The following is a 26,579-nucleotide window of genomic DNA, read 5'->3' on the forward strand; positions in this document are numbered from 1 at the left end:
AATCCAGTTCCTTTTAGTTCTGGCAAACGTCGGTTTCCACCGAATTCATGGTGTGATGTGTCAACATTTTCACAGCTGCAACTGGTCATAAAGTATCAGTTAAATCATTTTTAGTATGTCCATGATCACAATGTTAATATTTGGCACTTCATATCACCATCCAGAGTTTTGGCTGTGAGGGCAAGAGCTGGTGGGTGTGGAATAAAGAGGTCAAATAAAGACTTGTCTGCACTGGAACAGAGGGAAAACATCCCAAATGCAAGAATTTACGTTTAAATTCATTACCTCGGAAAACGAAACTCAAGACTTTATACACTATTGCTAATTTATCCCTTTCACGAACAAATGTTTGGTTCAGAATGCGAATATAGTAATTCGTCATTATTCAAATTCACTGAAGCTTCATGTCATATTAGCCAGTATTGGCTGTTTTGTTGAAAAGAGAATTTCATTCCTTTTCCTTTCCTGCTCCTCCATCCGTTCGGAGTTTACTGTAAGATCTGGCCATAATAAACACAGGAGTAATTACACATCTCCGACCTAGAGCAGTGTAATGACCTCAGTATTTAGACTTCTAATAATTGATGACATCAGTGAAACGGTGTGGACGTGCTGCTGCCTGGATTGAATTCGCCATGAAAGACGTTTATAAGCTTGCTTGATTCAAACAAATAACAATTACTTGGGAAACTGCTTGACTCCGTGGATACGCATGGCAGCTGGCCAACTTAGATTATAAAAAATGCAAAGCATTCAATGGCAACACTCTATGGGAGATAGACCAAGGTGAGGGGACCAGGAGTCGGTCACAGTCTGCAGCCATATTTCTTCAAATGTCACCAAACTTTGGAGGCCATGGCAATGATTTTGGAAGTAGTATGTAGAGGGGGTGGGGGAGTGAGTATGAGCAGGAAAGAGAAACAAAGAGAAACGATGAGGTCGGGTGAAGGAGAGGAACTCATTTCTTTATTATTTTCACTATGGCTGCATTGTCCAGAAATATAACCTCAATATTGATCAGCAAGGAATTTCCCGTCTCAGGCTTTTCGATACTTCGATGTTGGTACAAATGCTTAAGACAACTCTGTTGCAAATATTAAATTCCTCAGGAGGCAGTCCAGCAGCCACTTTAATATAGTTGCTGTTGTCTGGACTGTCATTCATAGCATTGCACAATAGATTCTGAAGGAATCAATGGTTCTTCAAAATTCCCTTTTCAATTTGTTGTATTCCAAATGAAGCATAACCAAACCACATCAAAATCCGATCAAATGAAACTTGCTTCCTCATGTTTACCCTCCTGTCTGGCAAACTTTGATTCCCATCCTCCTGATAATCTGGTCTGTCAAAATGTCCCCAGCTACAAGTCAACATGAAGCACAAATTAAACAAAGTATTTACACATATAAATGACTTGCAAGCATTTGAAAATAAACCCTGAAGATCAAAAGGCTCTTTTGAACTGATACGACTTTTTTTTTTAAAAAAGGAATCACTCTAATCACCAGGAATAATACAAATTTTGGGAGAGGCTGTGGTCTGGAATGGTGGTGTTTGCTATAGCACTGGGAGATGCTGTCAAGAGGAAGTTCCTCCAGAAATCTTAGAGAAATGTCTGCTCTCCAGAAATTCCTTTTCACATTACATTCTGTTAAAAAAGGTCACTTTCAAAAGATATGACTGCCATATATGTTGACTTTTTAAAAAGATTCACAGCGGTTTGCAGGACACCATGGTCTATTCTATTTTGAGAGATGGGGTGAGGGGAGGTGTCTGATGTAATAGTATTGGGAAGCAGAGTTAGGTAGTCGATGAGTCTTCAATTTGTTTCCCCTCATTGCACAGTCTAGTACTTGTAAGTAAACAACCGAAGACGTGAACATTGAAGGGCTCGAAATAATTATTGAAAGACTTTGCGTTAATGAATGCTCAATTATTCACCGGCTTTTAACTGGGAGGTGTTAAGATTGGGAAAATGACAGGGAAGGAGTCTGACACCTTCCCATTGCTAAGCCATGCTGACATCGACCTGTTCTCTTTGACGTCTTGACTCTTCATGATCTCTCAGGCCTGCCTCCCTCATTTCCCTGACAGTGCCCACCTTCACAGCCTCAGCGATCATCAGCACGAACAGTAGGGCTCAGAAATGTACCGATCTGTCTTACCCCTCACTGGACCAGCAGCTCTTGAATCTACGCCACACCGTCAACTGATGGGAAACAACTGATAACACATCATCCTTGGCAAAGTTCAAAGTCTCCAGGATTCAGTTCCAGCATTAGGTCTGCAGCATTAACTGCAAGATGCCACCTAAGATTTCTTTTTACAACACTCGCAAAAATTTTACAAAAATTAGAATGACAAGTCAATAATTTCTTTAACATTACACTGGAAAATTAACATTTATTGCGAAATCTTTGCAAAGTGAATACTTTGCAAAGTCTTGCAGGCAGGCAGAAAAGCAAAGTCATGGAAAAATGAATTGTTTAAACCAGACTCACAGTAGACTCACAAGGACAGTAAACTACTATATCACTATTCAAGAAATGAGAAAAGAAACAACTCCATATGTGGAAAGAAGCTCGAATGTTCTAAGCTCTTGTTCTTGAGATGTGATATGAGTAAGCATAGTTTAGTCTAAAGGGAAAATGTGAAAGCTATCCAGGCACCCTGACATGAGGCATTTTGCCAAAAGTATTGGGTCCACCCTGCAGGGTCCGAATAAACGTTTTCTTTGCTCTTGCTCGCATTTGAGTCGAGTTGATTTCATTTCCACGACGAATATAAAAGAACGGACTATAAAAGCGACAATCTGAAAGAAAAACAGAAGTTGCTGGAGAAACTCAATAGTTTTGCAGCATCTGTGGAGAGAAAGCAAAGTTCATGTTGAGTCTAGTGACCCTTCTTCATAGAGATCTGCAGTTCTGAACAAGAGTCATTCAAGTAAAAATATTAACTCTGCTCTCTCTACACAGATGCAGACGACAAGCAACATGAATTTGACTGGGACAACACTACCATTATAGGACAACCGAAATAAAGAACAGCCAGGGAATTCCGAGAAGCATGGCACTCATCCACAAACTCCATCAACAAACACATAGACCTGTTCCCAATATACCGGCCACTCCAGTGGACAGCTGAAACTGACAACCGGAAGCGGCAGGGACAGGCCACTATAAATGCCGGAGGAAACACCACAGAAGCGCTTCACAGGAGGCTCCCAAGCACTGAGGATGTCACCTAGACAGGGGCCGAAACGTTTGCAACAAAAACTTCCAGCTCGGCGAACAGAACCACAGCAAAAAGAGTAAATGTTGGAAAATCTCAACAGGTTTTGCAGCATATGTAAAGAGAGAAAATAGCTGACGTTTCGAGTCAGCTATTTTCAGCTGAGTCAGCTATATGTGAAACGTCAGGTCTTCTCTCTCCTTACAGATGCTGAAAGACTTGCTCAGATTTTCCAGCATTTTCTCTTTTTTGGTAACATGGACAATCTGAGCAATGGGAGATTCTGACAGTAGAGAAGCAACAGGAAGATTCTGTGTGGAGGCTCAGGCAGGGACAGCTGGAAGACAGTATGGCCTGGTGGTTTGGGTATGTTATCTAACCAGCCTATTCAAAGATGCTGTTACTCAACTCTGGACCCGATATTCCTGGTCCAGAAGTAAGGACGCTGCCACCATTTCTTGGTGGGCTACAGGAAAGAAGGGAATGTTTTCTCAATCTCACTCACATGGAAACTCATGTTTCTCACACTGTATGCGGTGGGGATGGAGGACACAGAGCAGATGGGAGGGGGTTAGGGATATTGTGACTATCTTTCAAAAGGAACTCACCTGTGTTGGTGATATTAACAAGACTCAATACACAGTCACTAACACAAAACAGGTGTACGTGAACTTTATCCAGAATATTAATACCTATAACATATTAACACCTATGCAGACCCCAATGTACAGGGTTAAGTCCTGGATATTAATAACAGCTTTGTGCGTGGGAAATCATGTCTCTTGAAGTGGTTTGAGTTTACCGAAAAAGTAACAAAGAGGATTGATGAGGGCAGAGCGGTGAACATGATCTACATGGACTTCAGTAAGGCATTCGACCAGGTTCCTTACGGGAGACTGGTTAGCAAGGTTACATCTCATGGATTACAGGGAGAACTGTCCATTTGAATACAGAACTGGCTCAAAGGTAGAAGACAGAGGATGGTGGAGGAGGGATGCTTTTCAGGCTGGAGACGTGTGACCTGTGGAGTGTCTCAAGGATCGGTGCTGGAACCACTATTTTCCGTCATTTATATCAATGATTTGGATGTGAACATAAGAGGTATTGTTAGTAAGTTTGCAGTTGACACCAAAATTGGAGGTGTGGTGGACAGTGAAAAAGATCACCTCAGAGTAGAAAGCGATCTGGATCAGATTCGTGACTGCGCTGAGGAGTTCAGTTTAGAAAAATGTGAGTTGCTGAAATTTTGAAGAGCAAACCTTACTGTTAATATTAAGTTCCTGGGGATTGTTGCGAAGCAAAGAGACCTTGGAGTGCAGTTTCATTATTCATCTAAAGTCGAGTCGCAGGTAGATAGGCTAGTGAAGAAGGTTTACTTTCCTTTATTGGTCAGAGACCTTTGTATTGGGATTGGCAGGTCATATTGTGGCTTTACAGGACATTGATTAGGTAACTTTTGGAATATTCGATGCCATTCTGGTCTCCTTCCTATCGAAAGGATGTTCTCAATCTTGAAAGGGGTCAGAAAAGAATTGCAGGCTTCGATAGGGCATTTTTCCTTCGAGCTTCGGATGCTAAGGGGTGACCTTATAGAGATTTACAGAATCAGGCCGGGAATGGTTGGGGAATTGGCAAGGTCTTTTCCCTGTGGTAGGCGAGTACAGAACTAGAGGACAGGGAAGGGAGGGTAGTCTGAGAGGGTGTTGGGAAACAGGGAGTGTGGGGAAACAGGGAACGGGGAACAGGAGGCGGGGAAACAGGGGCGGGGGAAACAGGGCGCGAAACAGGGGCGGGGAAACGGGATGAGGGAAACGGGGGCGGAGGAAACAGTGGGCTGGGAAACAGGGGGCGAAAGAGAGAGAGGAGAACAGATAGCGGGGGAACAGAGAGGGGGAACAGAGGGGGGCGAGTACAGCGGGCGAGTACATGTGGGAACAGAGGGTTACAGAGTGGGGAAACAGAGAGGGGGAAACGGGGGGAACAGAGAGAGTGAGTAACAGAGAAGGGGGAACAGAGAAGGATGGAACAGAGTGGGGAAGGGGGGACAGAGAGTGGGGGAACAGAGATCGGGGTTAACAGAGAGCGGGGGGCAGAGAGCGGGGAACAGAGGACGGGCGGAACAGAGAGGTGTTTGGAGAGTTATTTTATAGATCTACAACTCAATCTTGTTCCTGTTCTCTCCTCCTCACCTTAAATCCCTCTGAGGGGTCAGAACTATTACACAGTTCCTGGAAAGTAGAGTTTCAGGGAGATCAGGTGCTGAAGGCTGCATTTGTAATGCTGACTTTTATTGGTCTGTGCACAGATCAATAAATGAACCTGGGTTCGATACCTCTCTGTGTGATGTTTGCGCATTCTCCCTCTTTGAATCTCCGTGGGCTTCCTCTGAGTGCTCTGGTTCCCTCAAACAATCAAAGACGTGCAGGTTAGGTGGATTGGCTGTAGGAAATGCTTGGTTACATGGTTCAAGTGGGATGCTGTTCCGATGGTTGGTATAGTCTCATGGGCTGAATGGCCTGCTTCCACACTGTAGGGATTCTGTGACTGAGTATCGGAGTTAGGAGGTCACGTTCTGGATGTATAGGACATTGGTGAGGCCAGTTTTAGAATACTGCACTCAATTCTACTCTCCCTGATTTCGGCAAGATGTTACCAGGATAGGTCTCAACCTCATAATGGCAAGTTCCTGGGAAGTTTTAACGAACAAATAGACCATGGAGTGTGGGTTGATAGTTCCTTGAAAGTGGGCTTGTAGGTAGACAGGTTAGTGATGGTGGTGTTTGGTATGCTAACTGTTTCTGGGCAGTGCATTGAGTATAAGAGTTGGTTGTAACATTGGAATGCCCAGACTGCTGTCAATTCTGGTCTTCCTGCTATAGGAAGGATATTGGGAAACTTGAAAAAGTTCAGAAAAGATTTACAAGCGTGTTGCTAGTATTAGAACTTTTGAACTATAGGGAGGGGCTGAGGATATTTTCCTTGGAGCACTGAACTTATACAACTTTATAAAGTTGTGAGGAGCAACGACGGGGTAACTAGTTACGGGTTCTTTATTCCCAATATAGGGGAGTCCAAAATCAGAGGGCATAGGTTTAACGTGAGAGGGGAAAGACTTCAAGGGAACCGTTGGGACAACTTGCTTCACGCAGGCAGAAGTTGATGCATGTATAGATTGGGCTGGTTGGCATGACAAGTAGGACAAAAGGGTTTGTTTCTATTCTGTACATTTCTACGACTCTGTTTTGCTAAACCTGAACGGTTTCAGAAAATAACTACACGATTATTATTAGGACTGTGGAGTTAAGGGGAGAAGCTCAATAGGCTGGGGCTTTTCCCCTGGAGAGTCAGAGACTGAGGGGTTATCTTGTGGAGGAGCATGATAGGGTGAATACCCAAGGTCTTTGTTTCATCCAGTGTCGGGGAGTTCAAAATGTCAGGGCATTGGGTTTAAGGAGAGAGTGGAAAGATTTCAAAGGAAACTAAGGGGCAAACGTTTTACTCAGATGTTGGTTGGTGTATGGAATAAGTTGCCATAGGAATGATGGACGCAGGTCTAATTACAACATTTAAAAGGCGTCATGAGGGGTACATGAATAGAGTGTGTTCAGAGTGATATTCGGCAACTCTCCAAAATGGGACTGGATCAGTTTAGGATATCTGATCGATATGGACGAGTTGGACTGAAAGGTCTGTTTCCGTGCTGTATAAGTCTCTGACTCTAACTGCTTCAGCAAAATGGTGAAAATCTGTAATAAAAACAAAAAGTGCTGGAGATCCTCAGCAGGTCTGGCAGCATCTGAAATGGTGACAGATGCAGGAAACATTGCAGCCTTGAAGAAGCGTTTAAATGTTCATACCAGGCATGTGCGCTTCATGATCAGTATGGATATGATGAGGGCATTGTGTTCAGTAGCTTTATACAAGAGACCCTGACTCCATTTTATCCTGTATTTCTCTGTGATTCCCTCCATTCAGAAGCAGGCCGGATTGGGAAGCAATAGGGAATGTGAATGAGATGTGAGCTACATAGTGAGAGGATTCGAGTACAGGAGCAGGGATACATTTCTGGAAGGGCCTTGGTGAGACCACACCTGGAGTACTCCGTGTACCTTTGTGCTCCTTTCCCATTTCTGGACATCACAGTAGAAAGAAAGGACAAGGGGGAATTACAAACCTGCATATGCAGAAAACTGACAAACACTGACCAAATACTTAACTACACCAGCAACCATTCCAACACACACAAAGGAAGCTGTATCAGAACACTATTCCAACGAGCCACCACACACTGTAGCACAAACGAACTTCGAAAAACAGAGGAGAGCCATCTATACGACGTATTCAAGAAGAACGGATATTCAAAAAACACAGTGCGCAGATTCCTCAAGAACAAACCACGACAAGCAGACAAAACACAGCCAGAAACCCTTACCAAATTACCATATATCAAAGAAGTTTCAGAAATGACAGCCAGACTACTGAGACCCCTCGGAATCCTAGTAGCACACAAACCACCAACACTCTCAAACAAAAACTAACAAACTTAAAAGACTCAGTAAAAACCCATGGACAAAACCAACGTCATCTATAAAATTCCATGCAAGGACTGCCACAAACACTACGTAGGACAAACAGAAAGAAAGGTAGCCACCAGGATACATGAACACCAGCTACCCACAAAACGACACGACCCCCTCTCCCTCATAGCCCTACACACGGATGAAAAAAAAACACAATTTCGACAAGGCCAACACATCTATCCTGGGACAGGCTAAGCAAAGACATGCCAGAGAATTCGTAGAGGCCTGGCACTCCAACCACAACGCCATAAACAAGCGCATAGATCTAGATGCCATCTATCAACCCCTCAGAAAACGAACAGGAAATGACGTCACCACAAACCCCAGGAACTCCATCCAGGAGAAAGATATAAATAGAAAGCAGGAGACAACAGCTTCGCTTCACTTGGAGGTCGCCACTGATGATGTTACCTAGCCAGGTAGTGAAACGTCTGGATATCAAACCTACAGCTCAGCGAGCAAACCTATAGCCTAGATTTCTCCCAGCTCTGCCCAGGGATAAACGGTCAAGCTTGTGCAGGTCCCACCTAACCCAGAAACGGTCCCAATGCTTGAAGAATCTAAACCCTTCTCTGGTACACCATTTCTCCAGTTACACATGCAGCTGATCTACCCTCTTATTCCTGCTCTCACCAGCACATGGCACTGGGATCAAGTCTGACATTATTACATTTCAGTATCTATATTTTAATGTAAGTCTGATTTTCCTTTATACAGCTTTTAGGCCCTCATCCCTTTGTTTAGCGATGTCGTTGGTGTCTGTGTGTTCCACGACCACAGGCTGTTTACCCGCCAGCTCCAGAATGTCCTATAGCCGCTCCATGATATCACGAATCCAGGCACCAGGGTGGTAACATACCATCCTGGATTCATGTCTGTGGCCACAGAAGTGCCTGCCTGTACCCCTGACTATTGAATCCCCTGTCACTATAGCCCTGTCACTCTCTTTCCTCCCGTTCTGCGCAGAAGAGATACTGTGGTTTCATTAACCTGGATGTTGCTGATTTCCTTTGAGGCTATGCCACCAGTAACCCCACCCCAACAGAATCCCAAGCGGTATATCTGTTTCTGTTTGAGAAGGGGATAACCACTGGTGACTCCTGCACTCGTTTCTTGTCTATTTGCTTGATTTGATTGTTACCCATTCCCTTTCTGCCTATGTAACCCTCACCTGCAGTGTGACTAACTCACTAAACGTGCTGTCCATATCATTGTCAGTATCACAGATGCTCCACAGTGAGTCCACTCACAGCTCCAGTTCTGAAAAACAGTTTCCCTGTAGCTGCATATGGCACACTTCCTGCACACATAACCGTCAGCGGCACTGGAAGCGTCCCTTATTTCCCACATTGTACAAGAGCACACCACGGGACTGAGTTCTCCTGTCACACCATCTCTCTACATTCAACTGGTTACTCCCATTAAGAGAAACCAAATGAGCTATCAATTTTCTTTCACTTCAAACATTTCGATTATAATCAAAAGCCCAGATCTTTACTTAAGTTGATATGTTATACTTCAAAAACTGTTAAAAAATACTCCGCAGTATCACTTACAAAATGCCTATTCCCATTGGGACCAAGTGATTTTTTTGAATGGCCTGAACTATAACTGAGTTCCAGCTTCACCTTCTCCCTGTCTCAACTCATTCTGTTTTCACCCAACTCCAAAACACTCTCAATGAGCCAAGCAGCACTCACATTGCAGCTCTGCCATTTCATTGTTTGCTCACACCTGCACTGCACTTTGCCTCCTGTACTTTCCAATGAGCACTGCTGCCTCACAGCGCCGGAGACCCGGGTTCAATTCCCGCCTCAGGCGACTGACTGTGTGGAGTTTGCACGTTCTCCCTGTGTCTGCGTGGGTTGAGTCCGAGTGCTCCGGTTTCCTCCCACAGTCCAAAGATGTGCAGGTCAGGTGAATTGGCCATGCTAAATTGCCCGTAGTGTTAGGTAAGGGGTAAATGTAGGGGTATGGGTTGGTTGCGCCTCGGCGGGTCGGTGTGGACTTGTTGGGCCGAAGGGCCTGTTTCTACACTGTAAGTAATCTGATCTGATCTAATCTAATCTGAATCTCAATGGGAGCTCAAGAACAGCATTTCATCTTTCTATTCAGCCCTTTGTAATCCCAGAGACAACACTGAACAGTTTCTAGATGAATGCATAGTTGTCAGAATCTGGAACATTCCTCCTAAAAAGGTGCTGGAACTTGTCTCATTAAGAAATGTTATTGAGTTATGGGCTTACGAAATGTCACTTTTCTCTACAAAACAAGTAGACTAGGCAAAATTGAAGACTGCAGATGCTGGAAACCAGAGTTTAGATTAGAGTGATGCTGGAAAAGCACAGCAGTTCAGGCAGCATCCGAGGAGCAGGAAACGTTAGAGTCAGGGCAACACTGAGATGCTTCAACAGGAGTTGAACAGGTAACTCAAAGAAAACCCTACTCCTTCTCACTTATTTTCACCTCCAAAACCAAGGGAGTTCCAGAAAAGCACCTCTGTATCCAACCACAGCACTTTGCCCCACAATCATGGCACACGTAGAAGTGGAACAGTCTGTACTGGGATCCACTGGGACCCTGAAACACTTGGTAAAGACTAAACTCATCTGAGCATTGAGAGCCCCACCACATTGCATGCATTTTCTATTGTTTTCACACTTTGCCTGACTTCCCTTGTATTTTTCCTAATGAACCTGTTCAAAGTTGTTATTGCACACACCTGCACCAGTTGTGAATTGAACCCAGGCCTTTCGGTCCAATATAAGGGACATTTACACCGCATCACAAGGCATCGTCTCTAACTTCCCTTGTCCCTTAACGTTTCTGGTGTTTAGCTGCAGAGTCACGCCTGAATCAACTCGGCTATTGGGAGGAAAGGGCGAAACTGGAGGACGGAGCAGCGGCCGCTCCGCCAACCAGGGTGAGTGAGAAGCGGAGCCAAAGCATGCTCGAGGAGTGACCGCTTCAGGATTGGTCAGAAAGCAAACTATTTTGCAGGATTGATCATTCTCACTACACAGTGGAGAATTGAAACTCTCTCATAAATCAATGGGAGAATATAAGAAATAATTGAAATGTACATCTGATATTGTACATATTTCCAATCGATTTACACAACTCGAGTAAGAAACTTCATTTCAAACTCCCAGAACGATTGGCAACTTACATACTTGGCTGGTATGGTTGAATTGTAATGAACATTCTGTATGCATGCGAGACATCGCTACGACTGTAACTCGACAGAGCAATTGTTAATGACTAATATTTTACTCACGATTCTGTGCAGAAATGAATATTCTCTATAAACTCACCGATAATTTCAGACGTACGCGCAGTTGGGTTTCTATGTGGGGCATGTGTAGTGTCACATTGGTCAGGACAGTGCGAGACATGGAGCAGCTTTCTTCAGCAGCGGCTGCAATAGGCTTCAGAGAGCAGCGCTCGGAGCCTGTGTGTGGGAGCCTCGCTGGGAGAAATGGGAGGAGAGACTTCACATGGCCTGGATATAGGTTAAAAAAAATATAAAAGACCCTCCAGGCCTGGGTAAGGAGAAGGCGGTCTCTGATCAGGGAAGAGGCCCATGTTTACGGCCGCCATTTGTTTGAGCGAAGAGGGATCGCGGGCTTCAGGTCCGTCATCTTGAGAACGTCAAGTTGCAGGAGGGCGAGGCTATCGGAGTCTATAGAACCATCAGAGGAAAGGGAACACGCATTCCTCCTCTTTCAGCTTCCCTTCTGTCCTTCCTACAGCATCTTTCCCTGGAACATTGAGCTGCCTGTCCTGTCTCTCCCTCAGCTGTGTTTCTGTAATACCTTTGATATCCCAGTCCCATCTTAGATTAATTCACTAAAGACATGAATGCACCCGATGTAGTTTTCGTAACTTCAGCAATTGTAGCTTTTTAATTGCATCTATTTTGAAGCATTTAACTCACATTCAACCATTTGTAATGGTTGGATTTGAACCTGTGTCCAGAGAACATTTGCTGATTTTCTGGAAAAATAGGTTCACAGTAAGTCCACTAGGCCATCACTTCGCCTGCTCACAGATTGTGCATTCCAGTGCAACATCAAGCAAAGCCCTTTCGTCCTGCACAATTGTTTGATCCTACACTCTGGTGATATCACTCAGTATCTCTCCATGTGTATCCCTCACTGTGTGGGTCTAATTGCTGCCTCTGTCAGCGTCTCACTCTTGCAGCTACTCCAGATCCTGACACAACAGAATTCTCCACTCCAGAGATGAGGCAGCACACGCCAGGAACGGAGACTGGGATTTTCCAGATCTCTGTGGGGCTCAGTGCCATTCTACATGTGTAACCCTCACAGCATCAGTCTAATTTCCCATTATGCCTATTTCCGTGTCTTCCACAGGTACTCAGGAAGTTCCTGGCTCAATAAACTTGCCAACTGCTGGTTGAGAAGATGGTTGATCAGCTAGAGAGATAAAGGTCAGGGAAGTCGGGAGCCTTCAATAAATCCTGCCGTCAGGCAAGATCACTCCAGTGCAGAGGGCAATGAGAGGGCTCCAAACATCAGCTAACAAGACATGATATAGATATAGTGCTGGAGGGGAACACAGTACACCACCCCTTCTTTAAGTTTTGCTGTACTGAGGCAGCATCGGGAGTTCCAGTTTTCAATCCAGGCATGTGTTGTCTTGGTGAGCACCTGGACAACAGAGGGGAAAACAGGCCTGCCAGGAGAGCGTGGTAATGCTGCCTGGGATTTTCTGTTGCCTATTCTCTCTTCAACACCGTATCTATGGCTTGTCTTGTGGACGAGTGTCTTCAATCATTCTAACTCCTATAACATTTCCTATCTCTGTCATCTCCTCCCCCTCACCAATTACTTCACATACTTGTAACCTCCAGTCCAGACGATCTTCCGTAGCGCTGTAACTTGCTTCAGTCTCTACAACATGCCTTGTCTCGATAGTCTCCTCCTCCAACAAGAGGAGACATAGGGTCTGTTTCTGTGCTGCATGACTCTTCGGCTGAGGTTTCCTAAATGGAATGTGTTTGGCCCATATCATTTCAAATCTTCTCCTCTCAATGTATCTACCCAAGTGTCCTTTCCATGTTGTAATTGTTCTTGTTTTTACCATTTCTGTGTACCATCCTCTGTGGAAAATGTTGCCCCTCAGCTCCCTCTTTAAATCTTTGCTCTCTCACCTAAAGTTTAATCCTCCAGCGTTGGACTCACCTACCCTTGGCCATTCACCTTACATAGGCCCTACATGGTTTCGTAAACCTTTGTAAGGTCACCCCGTGACCTCCTCTGCCCAGGAGAAATATTGACGACAATGTTACAAATATCTCCAACTCATGCACTCAATGCCCAGCCAATAATGGAAAGTGTGCCAAATGATGCTTTCAACATCCTGTCCACCTGTGATGCCATTTCCAAGGAACTATGTAAGTGCACCTTTCTCTCCCTGTATTCGACAACACTGTCCTGGGCCATACCATTAACTGTGTTAGTCCGCCCTGGTTTGTCTTAACTAAATCCAAGATGGAAATGTGTTGCTGGAGAAGCGCAGCAGGTCAGGCAGCATCTAGGGAACAGGAGAATCGACGTTTCGGGCATTAGCCCTTCTTCAGGAATGAGGAAAGTTTGTCCAGCAGGCTAAGATAAAAGATAGGGAGGAGGGACTTGGGGGAGGGGCGTCGGAAATCTGATAGGTGGAAAAAGGTCAAGGTGAGGGTGATAGGACAGATTGGGGTGGGGGCGGAGAGGTCGGGAAGAAGATTGCAGGTTAGGGAGGCGGTGCTGAATTTGATGGATTTGACTGAGACAGGCTGGGGGGAGGGGAAATGAGGAAACTGGTGAAATCCGAGTTCATCCCTTGTGGTTGGAGGGTTCCTAGCCGGAAGATGAGGCGTTCTTCCTCCAACCGTCGTTTCGCTGTGGTCTGACGATGGAGGAGTCCAAAGACCTGCATATCCTTGGTGGAGTGGGAGGGGAAATTGAAATGTTGAGCTACAGGGTGGTAGGATTGGTTGGTCCGGGTGTCCCAGAGGTGTTCTCTGAAACGCTCCGCAAGTAGGCGCCCTGTCTCCCCAATATAGAGGAGGCCACATCGGGTACAGAGGATGCAATAGATGATATGTGTGGAGGTACAGGTGAATCTGTGGCGGATATGGAAGTTTCCTTTGGGGCCTTGGAGGGAGGTGAGAGGGGAGGTGTGGGCGCAAGTCTTGGACCTCCTGCGGTTGCAGGGGAAGGTGCCGGGAGTGGAGGTTGGGTTGATGGGGGGTGTGGATCTGACGAGGGAGTCACGGAGGGAGTGGTCTTTACGGAATGCTGATAGAGGAGGGGAGCGAAATATATCCTTGGTGGTGGGGTCCGTTTGGAGGTGGCGGAAATGACGGTGGATGATGCGCTGTACATGGAGGTTAGTGGGGTGGTAGGTGAGGACCCGTGGGGTTCTGTCCTGGTGGCGGTTGGAGGGGCGGGGTTCAAGAGCGGAGGATCGGGAAGTGGAAGAGATGCGGTGGAGGGCATCGTCGATCACGTCGGGGGGGAAATTGCGGTCCTTGAAGAAGGAGGCCATCTGGGATGTGCGTTTTTGGAACTGGTCCTCCTGGGAGCAGATGCGGCGGAGTCGAAGGAATTGGGAGAATGGGATGGCGTTTTTGCAGGGGGCAGGATGGGAGGAGGTGTAGTCCAGGTAGCTGTGGGAGTCGGTCGGTTTGTAGTAGATGTCCGTGTTGATTCGGTCGCCTGAGATGGAAATAGAAAGGTCGAGGAAGGGGAGGGAGGAATCTGAGACTGTCCAGGTGAATTTGAGGTCGGGGTGGAAGGTGTTGGTGAAGTGGATGAACTGTTCCACCTCCTCGTGGGAGCACGAGGCGGCGCCGATACAGTCATCGATGTAGCGGAGGAAAAGGTGGGGGGTGGGGCCAGTGTAGTTGCGGAGGGGTAATGAGGAAACTGGTGAAATCCGAGTTCATCCCTTGTGGTTTGAGGGTTCCTAGGCTGAAGATGAGGTGCTCTTCCTCCAACCGTCGTGTTGTTGTGGTCTGGCGATGGAGGAGTCCAAAGACCTGCATATACTTGGTGGAGTGGGAGGGGGAGTTGAAGTTTTGAGCTACAGGGTGGTTCTGTTGGTTGGTCCGGGTGTCCCAGAGGTGTTCTCTGAAACGCTCCGCAAGTACTCCCACAGCTACCTGGACTACACCTCCTCCCACCCTACCCCCTGTAAAAACGCCATCCCATTCTCCCAATTCCTTTGTCTCCGCCGCATCTGCTCCCAGGAGGACCAGTTTCAAAAACGTACTACCCAGATGGCCTCCTTCTTCAAGGACCGCAATCCCCCCCCCCCCCCCCCCCACCCACCCCCTCACCCCCCCGACGTGGTCTACGATGCCTTCCACCGCATCTCTTCCACTTTCTGCTCCTCCGCCCTTGAGCCCCGCCCCCCCAACCGCCACCAGGACAGAACCCCACTGGTCCTCACCTACCACCCCACCAACCTCCATGTACAGCGTATCATCGGCCGTCATTTCCGCCACCTCCAAATGTACCCCACCACCAAGGATATATTTCCCTCCCCTCCCCTATCAGCGTTCCGTAAAGACCACTCCCTCCGTGACTCCCTCGTCAGATCCACACCCCCCACCAACCCAACCTCCACTCCTGGCACCTTCCCTTGCAACTGCAGGAGGTGCAAGTGTTGCGCCCACACCTCCCCCCTCACTTCCCTCCAAGGCCCCAAAGGAAACTTCCATACCGGCTACAAATTCACCTGCACCTCCACACACATCATCTATTGCATCCGATGCACCCGATGTGGCCTCCTCTATATTGGGGAGACAGGCCGCCGACTTTTTTTAACCATGCTGTCTCTCCATCTGCAAACTTCAAAAAATTATGTACCTCAACACCGAGGTCCCTCTGTTCTACAACACTACCATTAATTGTGTAAGTCCTGCCCGTGTATATTGCACCAAACGCATTATCTCGTATTTATTCAGATTAAACTGCATCTACAGTTTTCCAGCCATTCACGTATTTCATCAGGATCCCTTTGTAATCTTAGAAAACCTTCATCACTGTCCACAATGCCACCCTCCAGTCCACCAGCCTATCACACATAGCTCTCTGTGGTACAAATACCTCTGCTAGGGGCCCTTAAATTTCTTCACCAGCTTCCCACAATGTCCTAAGATACATTTAATCAGATCCTGATGATTCATGCATCTTTGTGTTTTAAAATCTCCAGCACCTCCTCTTGTACCATGTGGACTCATTTCAAGACATTGAGTCATAGAGACGTACAGCATGGAAACTAATCCTTCAGACCAACTCCTGCATGACGTATCTATTCACATTTGCCAGAACTTTGCCAATATCACTCGAAACGCTTCCTATTCGTATACCCATCCACATGCCTTTTAAATGTATTTCTATCAGCTCCACTATTTCCTCTGGCAGCTTATTCCATACACTGTGCAGGAAACAGTTGTCCTTGAGGACCCTTTGAAAAGTTCCCTCACACTTTAAAGTTGTGCCCTGTCGGTTTTGAGTCCCCCAGCCTGGGGAAAAGACCTTGTCTATTTACCCTATCGATGACAATCATGATTTTAAACACCTTTATCAGTTAACTCCTCTGCCTCCCATGTTCAAGTGAAAACAGCCGATTCAGTGTTTCCCTTTAGCGCAATCCCTCCAACTCTGGCAACATCCTCGTTCATTTCTTCTGAACCCTTTCATGTTCCACAACATCCTTCCTATGGAATTGAGACCAGAATTGCACACAGTATTCCAATAGTAGTTAGGCCAAACACTGTTTAGTTCCCTGAGCGCCCCAGTGAAATATTTCTTTCGGATCTTGGTAGTTTCAGACATTGTTGCCTTCGTTGATCATTAAGGATACCGGTTTTGTCCCTAGATCTTTTTTTGCTCTTAGTACACTTGTAGACTCTCGTTGGATTCTCCTTAACTTTTTTCTGCCAAAGCTATCTCATGTCCCATTTTTGCGTTCCTGATTTCCATCCTCAGTGTATTTCCACAGCCCTGATATTCCTAAAGGGATTCACTTGAGTCAGCCACTTATATCTGACACGTGCCCCCTTTTTTCTTGATCAGAGCCTCGAAACTCAGCCAGTGTTTCCTAATTCTGTCAGCATTGAACTGGATACTAAGAGGACCATGCTGGCGCTGAACGCTCTTTTTATCTCGGTTTTAAAATACTCCTACTTGCCAGACGTTCCTTTACCTGCAAATAGCCTCCACATATCTACTTTAAAAAATAATGTCTAATACTATCTTGCTCTATTGTATAACTTGAACTTGTGGACCAGGCCTGTCCTTTTCCATCGCTATTTTCAAACTAACCTAATTGTGGCGACTTTCCAAAGTACTCCCCACTAGCACCTCAGTCCCATTCTCAACCTTGATTCCCAAGGAGAGGTCAGATTTAGCCCCATTCTCCAGTTGGGCGATTTAAATAATGACTGGGAGGTTCTGAAAAACACTTAACAAATTCCTTCCATCCAATTGCTTAACACAGTAGCAATCCCAGTCCAGGTTTGGAAAGTTTAAAATCCCCTAACGTTACAACCCTTTTATTCTAACAGATATCTGATTTCTCCTGGCATATTTGCTCCTCCATCCCCCATTGCCTATCGCTGTAGTACAATCGTAGCAACCTTTCATGTCACCTGTAAACCTACTAATGACTCCTTCTGCTTTCACATTCGAGATATTAATGTACATAATAACCAGCAATGATTCCTGCACAGATGACCTTTTTTTTATTTCTCAGTTCCACTAATATCACTTAACTGGGCGATCCAACATGAATACTCTCTCTAGGTACTGCTGCGATATTTCCCCCAATAAAAACCACCAGCTCTCCTCCTGTTTTGCCTACTGTTCCATCCTTCCTGTAACAGCTGTCCCCTGGAACATTGAGCTGTCAGTCCTATCCCTCCCTCAGCTGTGAATCTGTAATACCTATGGTATCCCAGTCCCATGTTCCCATCCATGCTCTGGGTTCATCTGCCTTATCTGTCCGGCCCTTTGCATTGAAATAAATGCAGTTTAATTCATCAATTTTCCCTCATTGTCTGCTATGTTCTTGCCTTCTTTGTCTATTTATATTGCTCTCTTGAACATCTGTACCAGCCTCAAACTTATTTCTGGCCTTACGACGGTTTGGGATCCTACAGACCTGCCAGACTAGGTTAAATCTCTCGAGCAGCTCCAGAAACTGTTCCCACCAGGATTTGGGTCCCCCTCCTTTCCCACCCTGTCTACCTATGCTTACACCTTTAGGGATCTCGGAACTTGCCCACCAAGGTCCTTGTGTTTTCATGACGTATATCGTTCGTTTATTAGACATCCCACAGTGCGTTAACTCACAGTAATGAGAAGTAAACTCCTTCTGCCATTACTCTGTCCAGTTTATTATCTGATCGATATCAGAATGCAACCTGAGATCATCCCCCTCACTGTGAACAACACCCTGACCTTTCATGTCACCTGTAAACCTACTAATGACTCCTTCTGCTTTCACATTCGAGATATTAATGTACATAATAACCAGCAATGATTCCTGCACAGATTCCCTGTGGTACACCCACTGGACATAGGCTTTCAATCACATAAACAACCCACCCCCAATTTGCATCCAATTTGCCAACTCACTTTGGATCCATTGGGCTCTTCTCTTTTCGACCAGCCTTTAATGTGGAATCTTGTCAAAGGCCTTCATGAACGCCATGTTAACCACATCATCTGCACTGCGCTCATCAATATCACAGGGCAGTCCTCTACCAAATCCAGACAGGCAATCCCTAATGTATTCCTGTCCTTTAGAATGTTGATTCATCATACCCCTCAGGATTGTTCCCAATAATTTCCCTCCCACTGCTGTCAGATTATCTACTCTGTAATTAACTGGCCTATCCCCGCTGCCCTTTTGGAACAAAGGAACCACATTAGCTATCTTCCAGTCACTTGGCACTTCACCTGTGGCCAGGAAAGTATTAAATATATCCGCCAGCGCCCCAGCAACCTCCCATAGCAGCCTGGGTGCATTTTATACTTACTGGGAATTTTTCCAACTTTTTGTCTGTGAAAATATTCAATGCCTCCTCCTTATTGATCTTAAAATATTCCAGAACCTCACTAAACCGACTAAAATCCCCGGCTACAATGCCTTTCTCCTGTGTGAACACAGATGGGAAGTTTTTAACGAAGACCTCACCTACTTCCTCTGGCTCCAAGCACAGATTGTCCCTTTAGTTCTAACAAGCCCCGGTGTTTAGCAGGTGCCTCTTACTCTCGCTGCACTTATTAAATACCTTGTGGCTTTTCTTTAACATTATGTGCCAACGATATTTTGCGACCATTGTTTGACTGTTGATTTTTAGTCCCCCCCGCCATCCACCGCACTGTTTACGTTTTTGAAGCAGTTCGTCTATTTTTATTGCTCTGTATTTTCTTTTTCAAACTCACAATATCGCTTGATCAGTATTTGCAAAATCTGCTGCCTTAGCCAATCACACCTCGCTAAACACACTGGCTCTGAATTCTCACTGCATCACATTAAACATCTCCCGTGTTCCAAATGGAGACTCCAACAAGTTTAGTTCCTTGCAGTCTCGGTTTGCCAGTCTAATGATAATTATAACGTCGATTGAAAATGATAATCTAGTGATAAATGTCCTCCTCAAGTTTAGATATTTAGCTTCTGCATTATCATTATCTCTTTCCATAATGCCTTTGAAGCCAACAGTTATTGTCTCTGTGCTCAAAAAAGCTCCATAAATCCTGATCTCTATCATCTTGTCCAGAACCTACAGCCCAACCTGTCTGTAACATTCTTCAGTCCTTACCAAAATCCCCATCTGTGCATCTACCTCTAGCCTCTGGAGCACATGATATCACTGTAACCTTCTCTAGTCCCCACAGCACTCATGCATTCACCTGTTTACAATGGTGGGTTTTGAAATTTGCTGAGTTTCTGGATAAATAGCACAGCAATAATACGACAAGGCCAACACTTCGCCTTCTCAGAGTTTCCCACCCCGGATCACTGACGCCAGTGGCACCATGAATCAAAACCCCTTCTTCCGACACAATGATTTAATCCTGATATCTTCCTGCACTCTGCTGATATCACTCAGTATCTCTCCATGTGGTATCCAGCACTGTGTGGTCTAATTGCTGCCTCTCTCAGTGTCTCTCGCTCTTGCACCTACTCCAGTCCTGAGCCAACAGGATTCTCCACCCCAGAGAGACGCACAGCACAGGCCAGGGATGGAAACTGGGATTTTCCAGGTCAATATGGCATTTATTACCATTCTGGATGTGTTTCCATCACTCCAGTTTCAGAGTCTGTTTATTTCTTTGTCTCCTGTAGGTATTTAGGAAGCTCCTGACTCAATAGACTTTCCAATTGCTGGATATCTTGTCCATCACATCATTGAGGAGAAAGTGAGGTCTGCAGATGCTGGAGATCAGAGCTGAAAATGTGATGCTGGAAAAGCGCAGCAGGTCAGGCCGCATCCAGGGAACAGGAGAATCGACGTTTCGGGCATAAGCCCCGAAACGTCGATTCTCCTGTTCCCTGGATGCTGCCTGACCTGCTGCGCTTTTCCAGCAACACATTTTCATCACATCATTGAATATGGTTCGTCAGCCAGAGAGACAAAGGGAAGCCTTCAATAAATCCTGCAGCGAGGTAAGGTCACTCTGAGCCAAAAGAAGAAAGGAAACAAACTGCACACAAGAAAGGAAAGCCCTAGAAAACCTCAAAAAAGACAAAAAAACATTGTTATATTACCTGCAGACAAAGGTCGGCTCACAGTCATCCCGAACAGAAAGGACAACACAGAGAAACCAATGCACTACACGCAGACACCAACACCTACCAACAGGTGGTGCTAGACGCGACCCCACAACTAGGAAACAAAATTACATATCTCCCAAAAACATTGCACAATTCCGGACCATTATACAAGTCGGAATTCCAAAAAATGAAACCAGACGGGACCAACACCCCACGATTCTATGGACTACCAAAAATCCATAAACCAGGAGCCCCTCTCAGACCCATAGTCTCACTACCCAGAACACCAACTTACATACTGGCTAAAGAACGACACGCAAGACTGAAATACCTAGTAGAAGAGTCACAGCACTCCATCCACTCCACCCAGAAATTCGTAAAAATCATCAAAACACCAAAATATAGGAAGACGAAACAATGATCCCATTTGACGTAACAGCACTGTTCACCTACATCAACATCGACCTGGCAAAGGAAATACTTACACACTTTTAGAAGAGACCATCACAAACACCCAACCGCCATCAATCACATTACCAACGAAAACGTCATGAAGCTAGTGGACCTGTGCCTCACCACCCAATTCACCTTCAACAATATAATCTACAAACGGCACACCCATGGGATCTCCGCTATCAGGATTCATAGCAGAAGCGGTAATGCAAAGACTAGAACAAATAGCCCTACCAAGTAACAAACCAAAAATCTGGGACAGCTACGTAGACGACACCTTTGTCATCACAAAACGAAACAAGATGGAAGAGACATTTAACATAATCAACATCACACTCACAGGCATAATGTTCACCAAGGAGGAAGAAACCGACAACAAACTCGCATTCCTGGACGTCACAGTCGAATGAACGGACAACGGAGAACTACAAACCTGCGTATACAGAAAATCGACAAACACAGACCAAATACTTAACTACACCAGCAACCATCCCAACACACTAAATCGAAGCTGTATCAGAACGCTATTCCAAAGAGTCACCTCACATTGCAGCACAGACGAACTTCGGAAAACAGAGGAGAACCACGTTTCCAATGTATTCAAGATGAACGGATACTCAAAACATACCATCCGCAGACGCCTCAAGAACAAACCATGACAAGCGCACCAAACACAGCCAGAAACCCTAACCACCTTACCATACCTCAAAGAAGTTTCAGAATTGACAGCCAGACTACTGAGACCCCTCGGACGCCTAGTAGCAAAAAAACCCACCAACACTCTCAAACAAAAACTCACAAACTTAAGAGACCCAGTACAACCCATGGACAAAACTAACGTCGTCTACAAAATTCCATGCAAGGACAGCCACAAACACTACGTAGGACAAACGGGAAGAAGGTTAGCCACCAGGATACACGAACACCAGCTAGCCACAAAAAGACACGACCCTCTCTCCCTCGTAGCCCTACACACGGAAGAAAAAAAGCACCATTTAGACACATCAGCACATCAATCCTGGGACAGGCTAAGCAAATACATGCCAGAGAAGCCTGGCACTCCAACCACAACGCCATAAACAAACACATAGATCTAGATACCATCTATCAACCCCTCAGAAAACGAACATGAAATGGCATCACCACAAACCCCAGGAACCCCATCCAGGACAAACATATAAATAGAAAGCAGGAGACAACAGCTTCGCTTCACTTGGACGTCACCACTGATGCTGTTACCTAGCCAGTTAATGAAACATCTGGACATCAATCCTACAGCTCAGCGAGCAAACCTACACCCTAAACCTCAACCTGAGCTACAAACCTTCACAAACCTTGCAAAAAAAAAAAAAGTAAGAACACTCTGAGTGCACAGAGCAGATAGCAATGGGATGGCTCCAAACATCGGCTAACAAGACATGACACACATGCAGTGCTGGAGCGGTAGCACAGTGCAGACACACCCCAGGCTCAATAACCACCCCTACTGTAAATTTTGTTGTAATGAGACAGTATCGGGAGTTCACAGTTATCAATCCGGGCCTGTGCTGTCTTAGTGAGCATCAGGACAACAGAGGGAAAGACCTCCCACAAAGGGTAGGAATGCTGCCTGAGATCTTTGTGTTCTGTATTTGCCCCCAACATAGTATCTATGGCATGTCTTGTGGACCAGTGTCTTCAATAATTTTAACTCCCATAACAGTTCTTAACTTTGTCCTCTCCTCCTCTCTCTACAGTTCCTCCCCAAAATTGAAACGTACAGCATTCCAAATTACCGTCCCTACCTCTGTAACTTGCTTCAGTCTCAACAACATGCCGTGTCTCGATTGTCTCCTCCTCCAAAAACTGGAGACAAAAAGTCAGACAGCATGGAATCAGACCCTTCAGCCCAACCTGTATATGCTAACCAGGTTTCCGAAACTGAAACGAGTCTAGTTTGACTGTATTTGATCCATGTTTCTTCAAAACTTCTACTCTACCTGCCCAAATCTCTTTTCCATGCTGTAATTGCACTTATTTCTAACATTTCCTCTGGCAGTCTGCCAATGCACGATCCTCTGTGGATAATGTTGCCTTTTGGCTCCCGTTTTAAATTTTTGCTCTCTCACCACCTGTTTATACCCTCTGGTTTTGGGCCCACCTGCCCTTGGCTATTCACCTTCCTTGTGGCCCGCATAGTTTTGCAAACCTTTTGTAAGGTGACCCGTGGCCTCCTACGTCCAATAAAAAGATTGAGGGCAATATTACAAATAGCTCCAATTCATTTATTCAATCGTCTGTCCAATGTATATAGAACAAAGTACATCACAGCGCAGTACAGGCTCTTCAGCCTCTATGTTGCGCTGCTCTGTCATACTAATCTGAAGCCCATCCCACCGCCATTATTCCATGTACGTCCATATGCCTGTCCAAATGACGACTTAAATGCGCTTAATCTTGGCGAATCTACTACCGTTGCAGGGAAAGCATTCCATACCCTTACTACTCTCTGAATACAGAAACTACATCTGACATCTGTCTTATACCATTCTCCCCTCAATTTAAAGTTGTGTCCCCTCGTGTTTGCCATCCCCATACTTGGATAAATGCTCTCCCTGTCCACCCCATCTAACCCTCTGATCAAGTCACCTCTCAACCTTCTTCTCTCTAACGTGAACAGCCTCAAGGCCCTCAGCCATTCCTCGTAAGACATTCCTTCCATACCAGGCAACATCCTAGTAAATCTCCTCTGCACCCTTTCCAAAGCTTCCACATCCTTCTTATAATGCGGTGACCAGAAATGTGCACAATACTCCAAGTGTGGTCGTACCAGAGCTTTGTATAGCTACAGCACAACCTCCTGGTTCCGGAACTCAATCCTTCTATTAATAAAGGCCAAAACACTGTATGCCTTCTTAACAACCCTGTCAATCTGAGAGGCAACTTTCAGGGATCTGTGTACATGGACACCGAGATCTGTCTGCTCATCTGCACTCCCAAGAACCTTACCATTAGCCCAGTACTTTGCATTCCGATTACTCCATCCAATGTGCATCACCTCACACTTGTCCACATTAAACTCCATTTGCCACATCACAGCCCAGCTCTGCATTCTATCTATGTCTCTATGCAACCTATTACATCCTTCGTCACTATCCACAACTCCACCGACCTTAGTGTCGTCTGCAAATTTACTAACTCACCCTTCTAAGCCCGCATCCAGGTCAGTTATAAAAATGACGAACAGTAGTGGACCCAGCACCGACCCTTGCGGTATGCTGCTAGTAACTGAACACCAAGATGAACATGTTCCATCAATGACAACTCTGTTTTCTTTCAGCAAGCCAATTACTGATCCAAACTGCTATATCTCCCATAATCCCATTCCTCTGCATTTTGTATAACAGCCGACTGTGGGGAACCTTATTGAACGCCTTGCTGAAATCCATACACACCACATCAAAGGGTTAATTTTAATCTACCTGTTTGGTCACTTTGTCAAAAGTCTCAGTAAGATTCGTTAGGCAAAACCTACCCTTCACTAAACCGTGCTGACTGTCCCTGATCAGTATATTCTAGATATTTATTAATCCTATCTCCTATAACCTTTTCCACCACTTTACCAACAACTGAAGTGAGACTCACTGGTCTGTAATTACCAGGGTTGTCTGTACTACCCTTTTTGAACAAGGGAACTACATTTGAGATCCTCCAGTCGTCAGGCACTATTCCTGTATACAATAATGATTTGAAGATCAATGCCAACAGGCTCGGCAATCTCTTCCCTTCCTTCCCAGAGGAACCTAGGATCGATCCCATCCTGCCAGGGGACTTGTATATTTTCACACTTTGCAGTATTTCTAATACCTCTTCCTTGTGAAACTCAATCTCTTCTAATCCAGATGCAAGTATCTCTGTATTTTCCTCGCCAATATTTTCATTTTCTATAGTGAACACTGTCGAAAAATATTTATTCAGTGCTTCCCCATCTCCTCTGTCTCCACACACAATTTTCCACTATTATCCTTTATTGGCCCTAATTTAACTCTTGTCATTCTTTTAGTCCTGACATGCCTATGGAAAGCCTTAGGGTTAACCCTGATCCTATCCGTCAACAAATTCTCATGTCTCCTACTGGCTCTTCTGAGCTCTCTTTTTAGGTCTTTTCTGACTTCATTTTAACCTTCAAGCGCCCTAACTGAGTTTTCACGTTTCGTCCTAACATAAGTCTTCTTCTTCTTCTTGACCAGGGATTCCACTTCCTTAGTCGATCACGGCTCACGCGTTCTGTCTTCCTCCCTGCCTGACAGGTACGTACTTATCTCGGACACACAGGAGCTTTTCCTTGAATAACCTCTACTTTTTTAATGTGTTCATCCCCTGCAGTTTCCTTCCCCATTCTACGCTTCGTAAATCTTTCCTAATTGCATCGTAATTTGTCTTCCCCCAGCTGTAACTCTTGCTTGGTGGAGTACACCTATCCCTTTCCATCACTAAAGTAAATCTGACAGAATTGTGATCGCTGTCTCCAAAGTGCTCACCTACTTCCAAATCTAACACCAGCCCAGTTTCGTTACCCAGTAGTAAATCTAAAGTGGCTTCGCCCCTCCAGGCCTGCCTAGATACTGTGTCAGGAAGCCCTCCTGCACACACTGGACAAAAACTGACCCATCTATAGTGTTTGTAGTGTAGTGATCCCAGTCAATATTTGGATTGTTGAAGTCCCCCATGACAACTACCCTGCCTCTCTCACTCCTATCGAGAATCATCTTTGCTATCTTTGCCTCAACATCTCTGCGACTATTCGGAGGCCTATAGAAAACTCCTAGCATGGTGACTTCTCCTTTGCTGTTCTAACCTCAGCCAATACTACCTCAGTTAACGAATCCCCAAACATCATTTCTACAACTGTAATATTGTCCCTGAGCAACAATGCCACAGCTCCTCCTCTTTTACCATCTTCTATGTTTTTACTGAAACATCTGAATCCCGGAATCTGCAACAGCCATTCCTGTCCCTGCTTTATCCATGTCTCCGTAATGGCCACATAAAAGCGCTGGCCAATGATAGCAAGTATGCCAAATGCCTCAATCCCCACCCTGTCCACTTGTGATGCTATTTCCAAGGAACAATGTAACTATATCCCTTGGTCTCTCTCTGTTCAATAACAATGCCCAGAGCCCTACTGTTAACTGTGTTAGTCCTCCCTGGTATGTCCTAACAATATCCAATACCTGAATTCAACTTCATCTTTCATTCCATAGCCCATTGGCCTATTTACTGCACAGGAGACCACAAATTTTGGTATTCACAAACATAACAGCAGTAACTCCTATATTTGCACCCAAAACATATCAGTCTACAGTTCCTTGGCTTCCACTTGCAGTCTTTCTTAACTATGGGCACAGCATTATTTTCATAGTCATACAGTCATACAGCATGGAAACTGTTCAGTTGATGCCGACCATAATCGAAAAATAATATCGTCCCTCCTGCGTGTTCCTGGATCACATCCATTCAAACCTTTCC

At 45.3% G+C, this 26,579-nt stretch overlaps 1 gene segment (V, D, J or C); it reads left to right on the top strand.

Annotated features, from left to right (window-relative positions):
- LOC148138590 (Ig heavy chain C region, membrane-bound form-like) overlaps positions 1-10,773 on the top strand; it is a 30,135-nt gene extending 19,362 nt beyond the window's left edge. The window contains 1 exon segment of the C gene segment in view: positions 10,649-10,773. Coding sequence covers positions 10,649-10,773 — 125 coding nt within the window.
- Positions 10,774-26,579: the final 15,806 nt, after the last annotated feature.

The sequence above is a fragment of the Chiloscyllium plagiosum genome, unplaced genomic scaffold (assembly GCF_037043375.1).
Source record: "Chiloscyllium plagiosum isolate Xiang-an unplaced genomic scaffold, Cpla_swu_hap1 HiC_scaffold_40, whole genome shotgun sequence".
NCBI classification, from domain to species: domain Eukaryota; kingdom Metazoa; phylum Chordata; class Chondrichthyes; order Orectolobiformes; family Hemiscylliidae; genus Chiloscyllium; species Chiloscyllium plagiosum.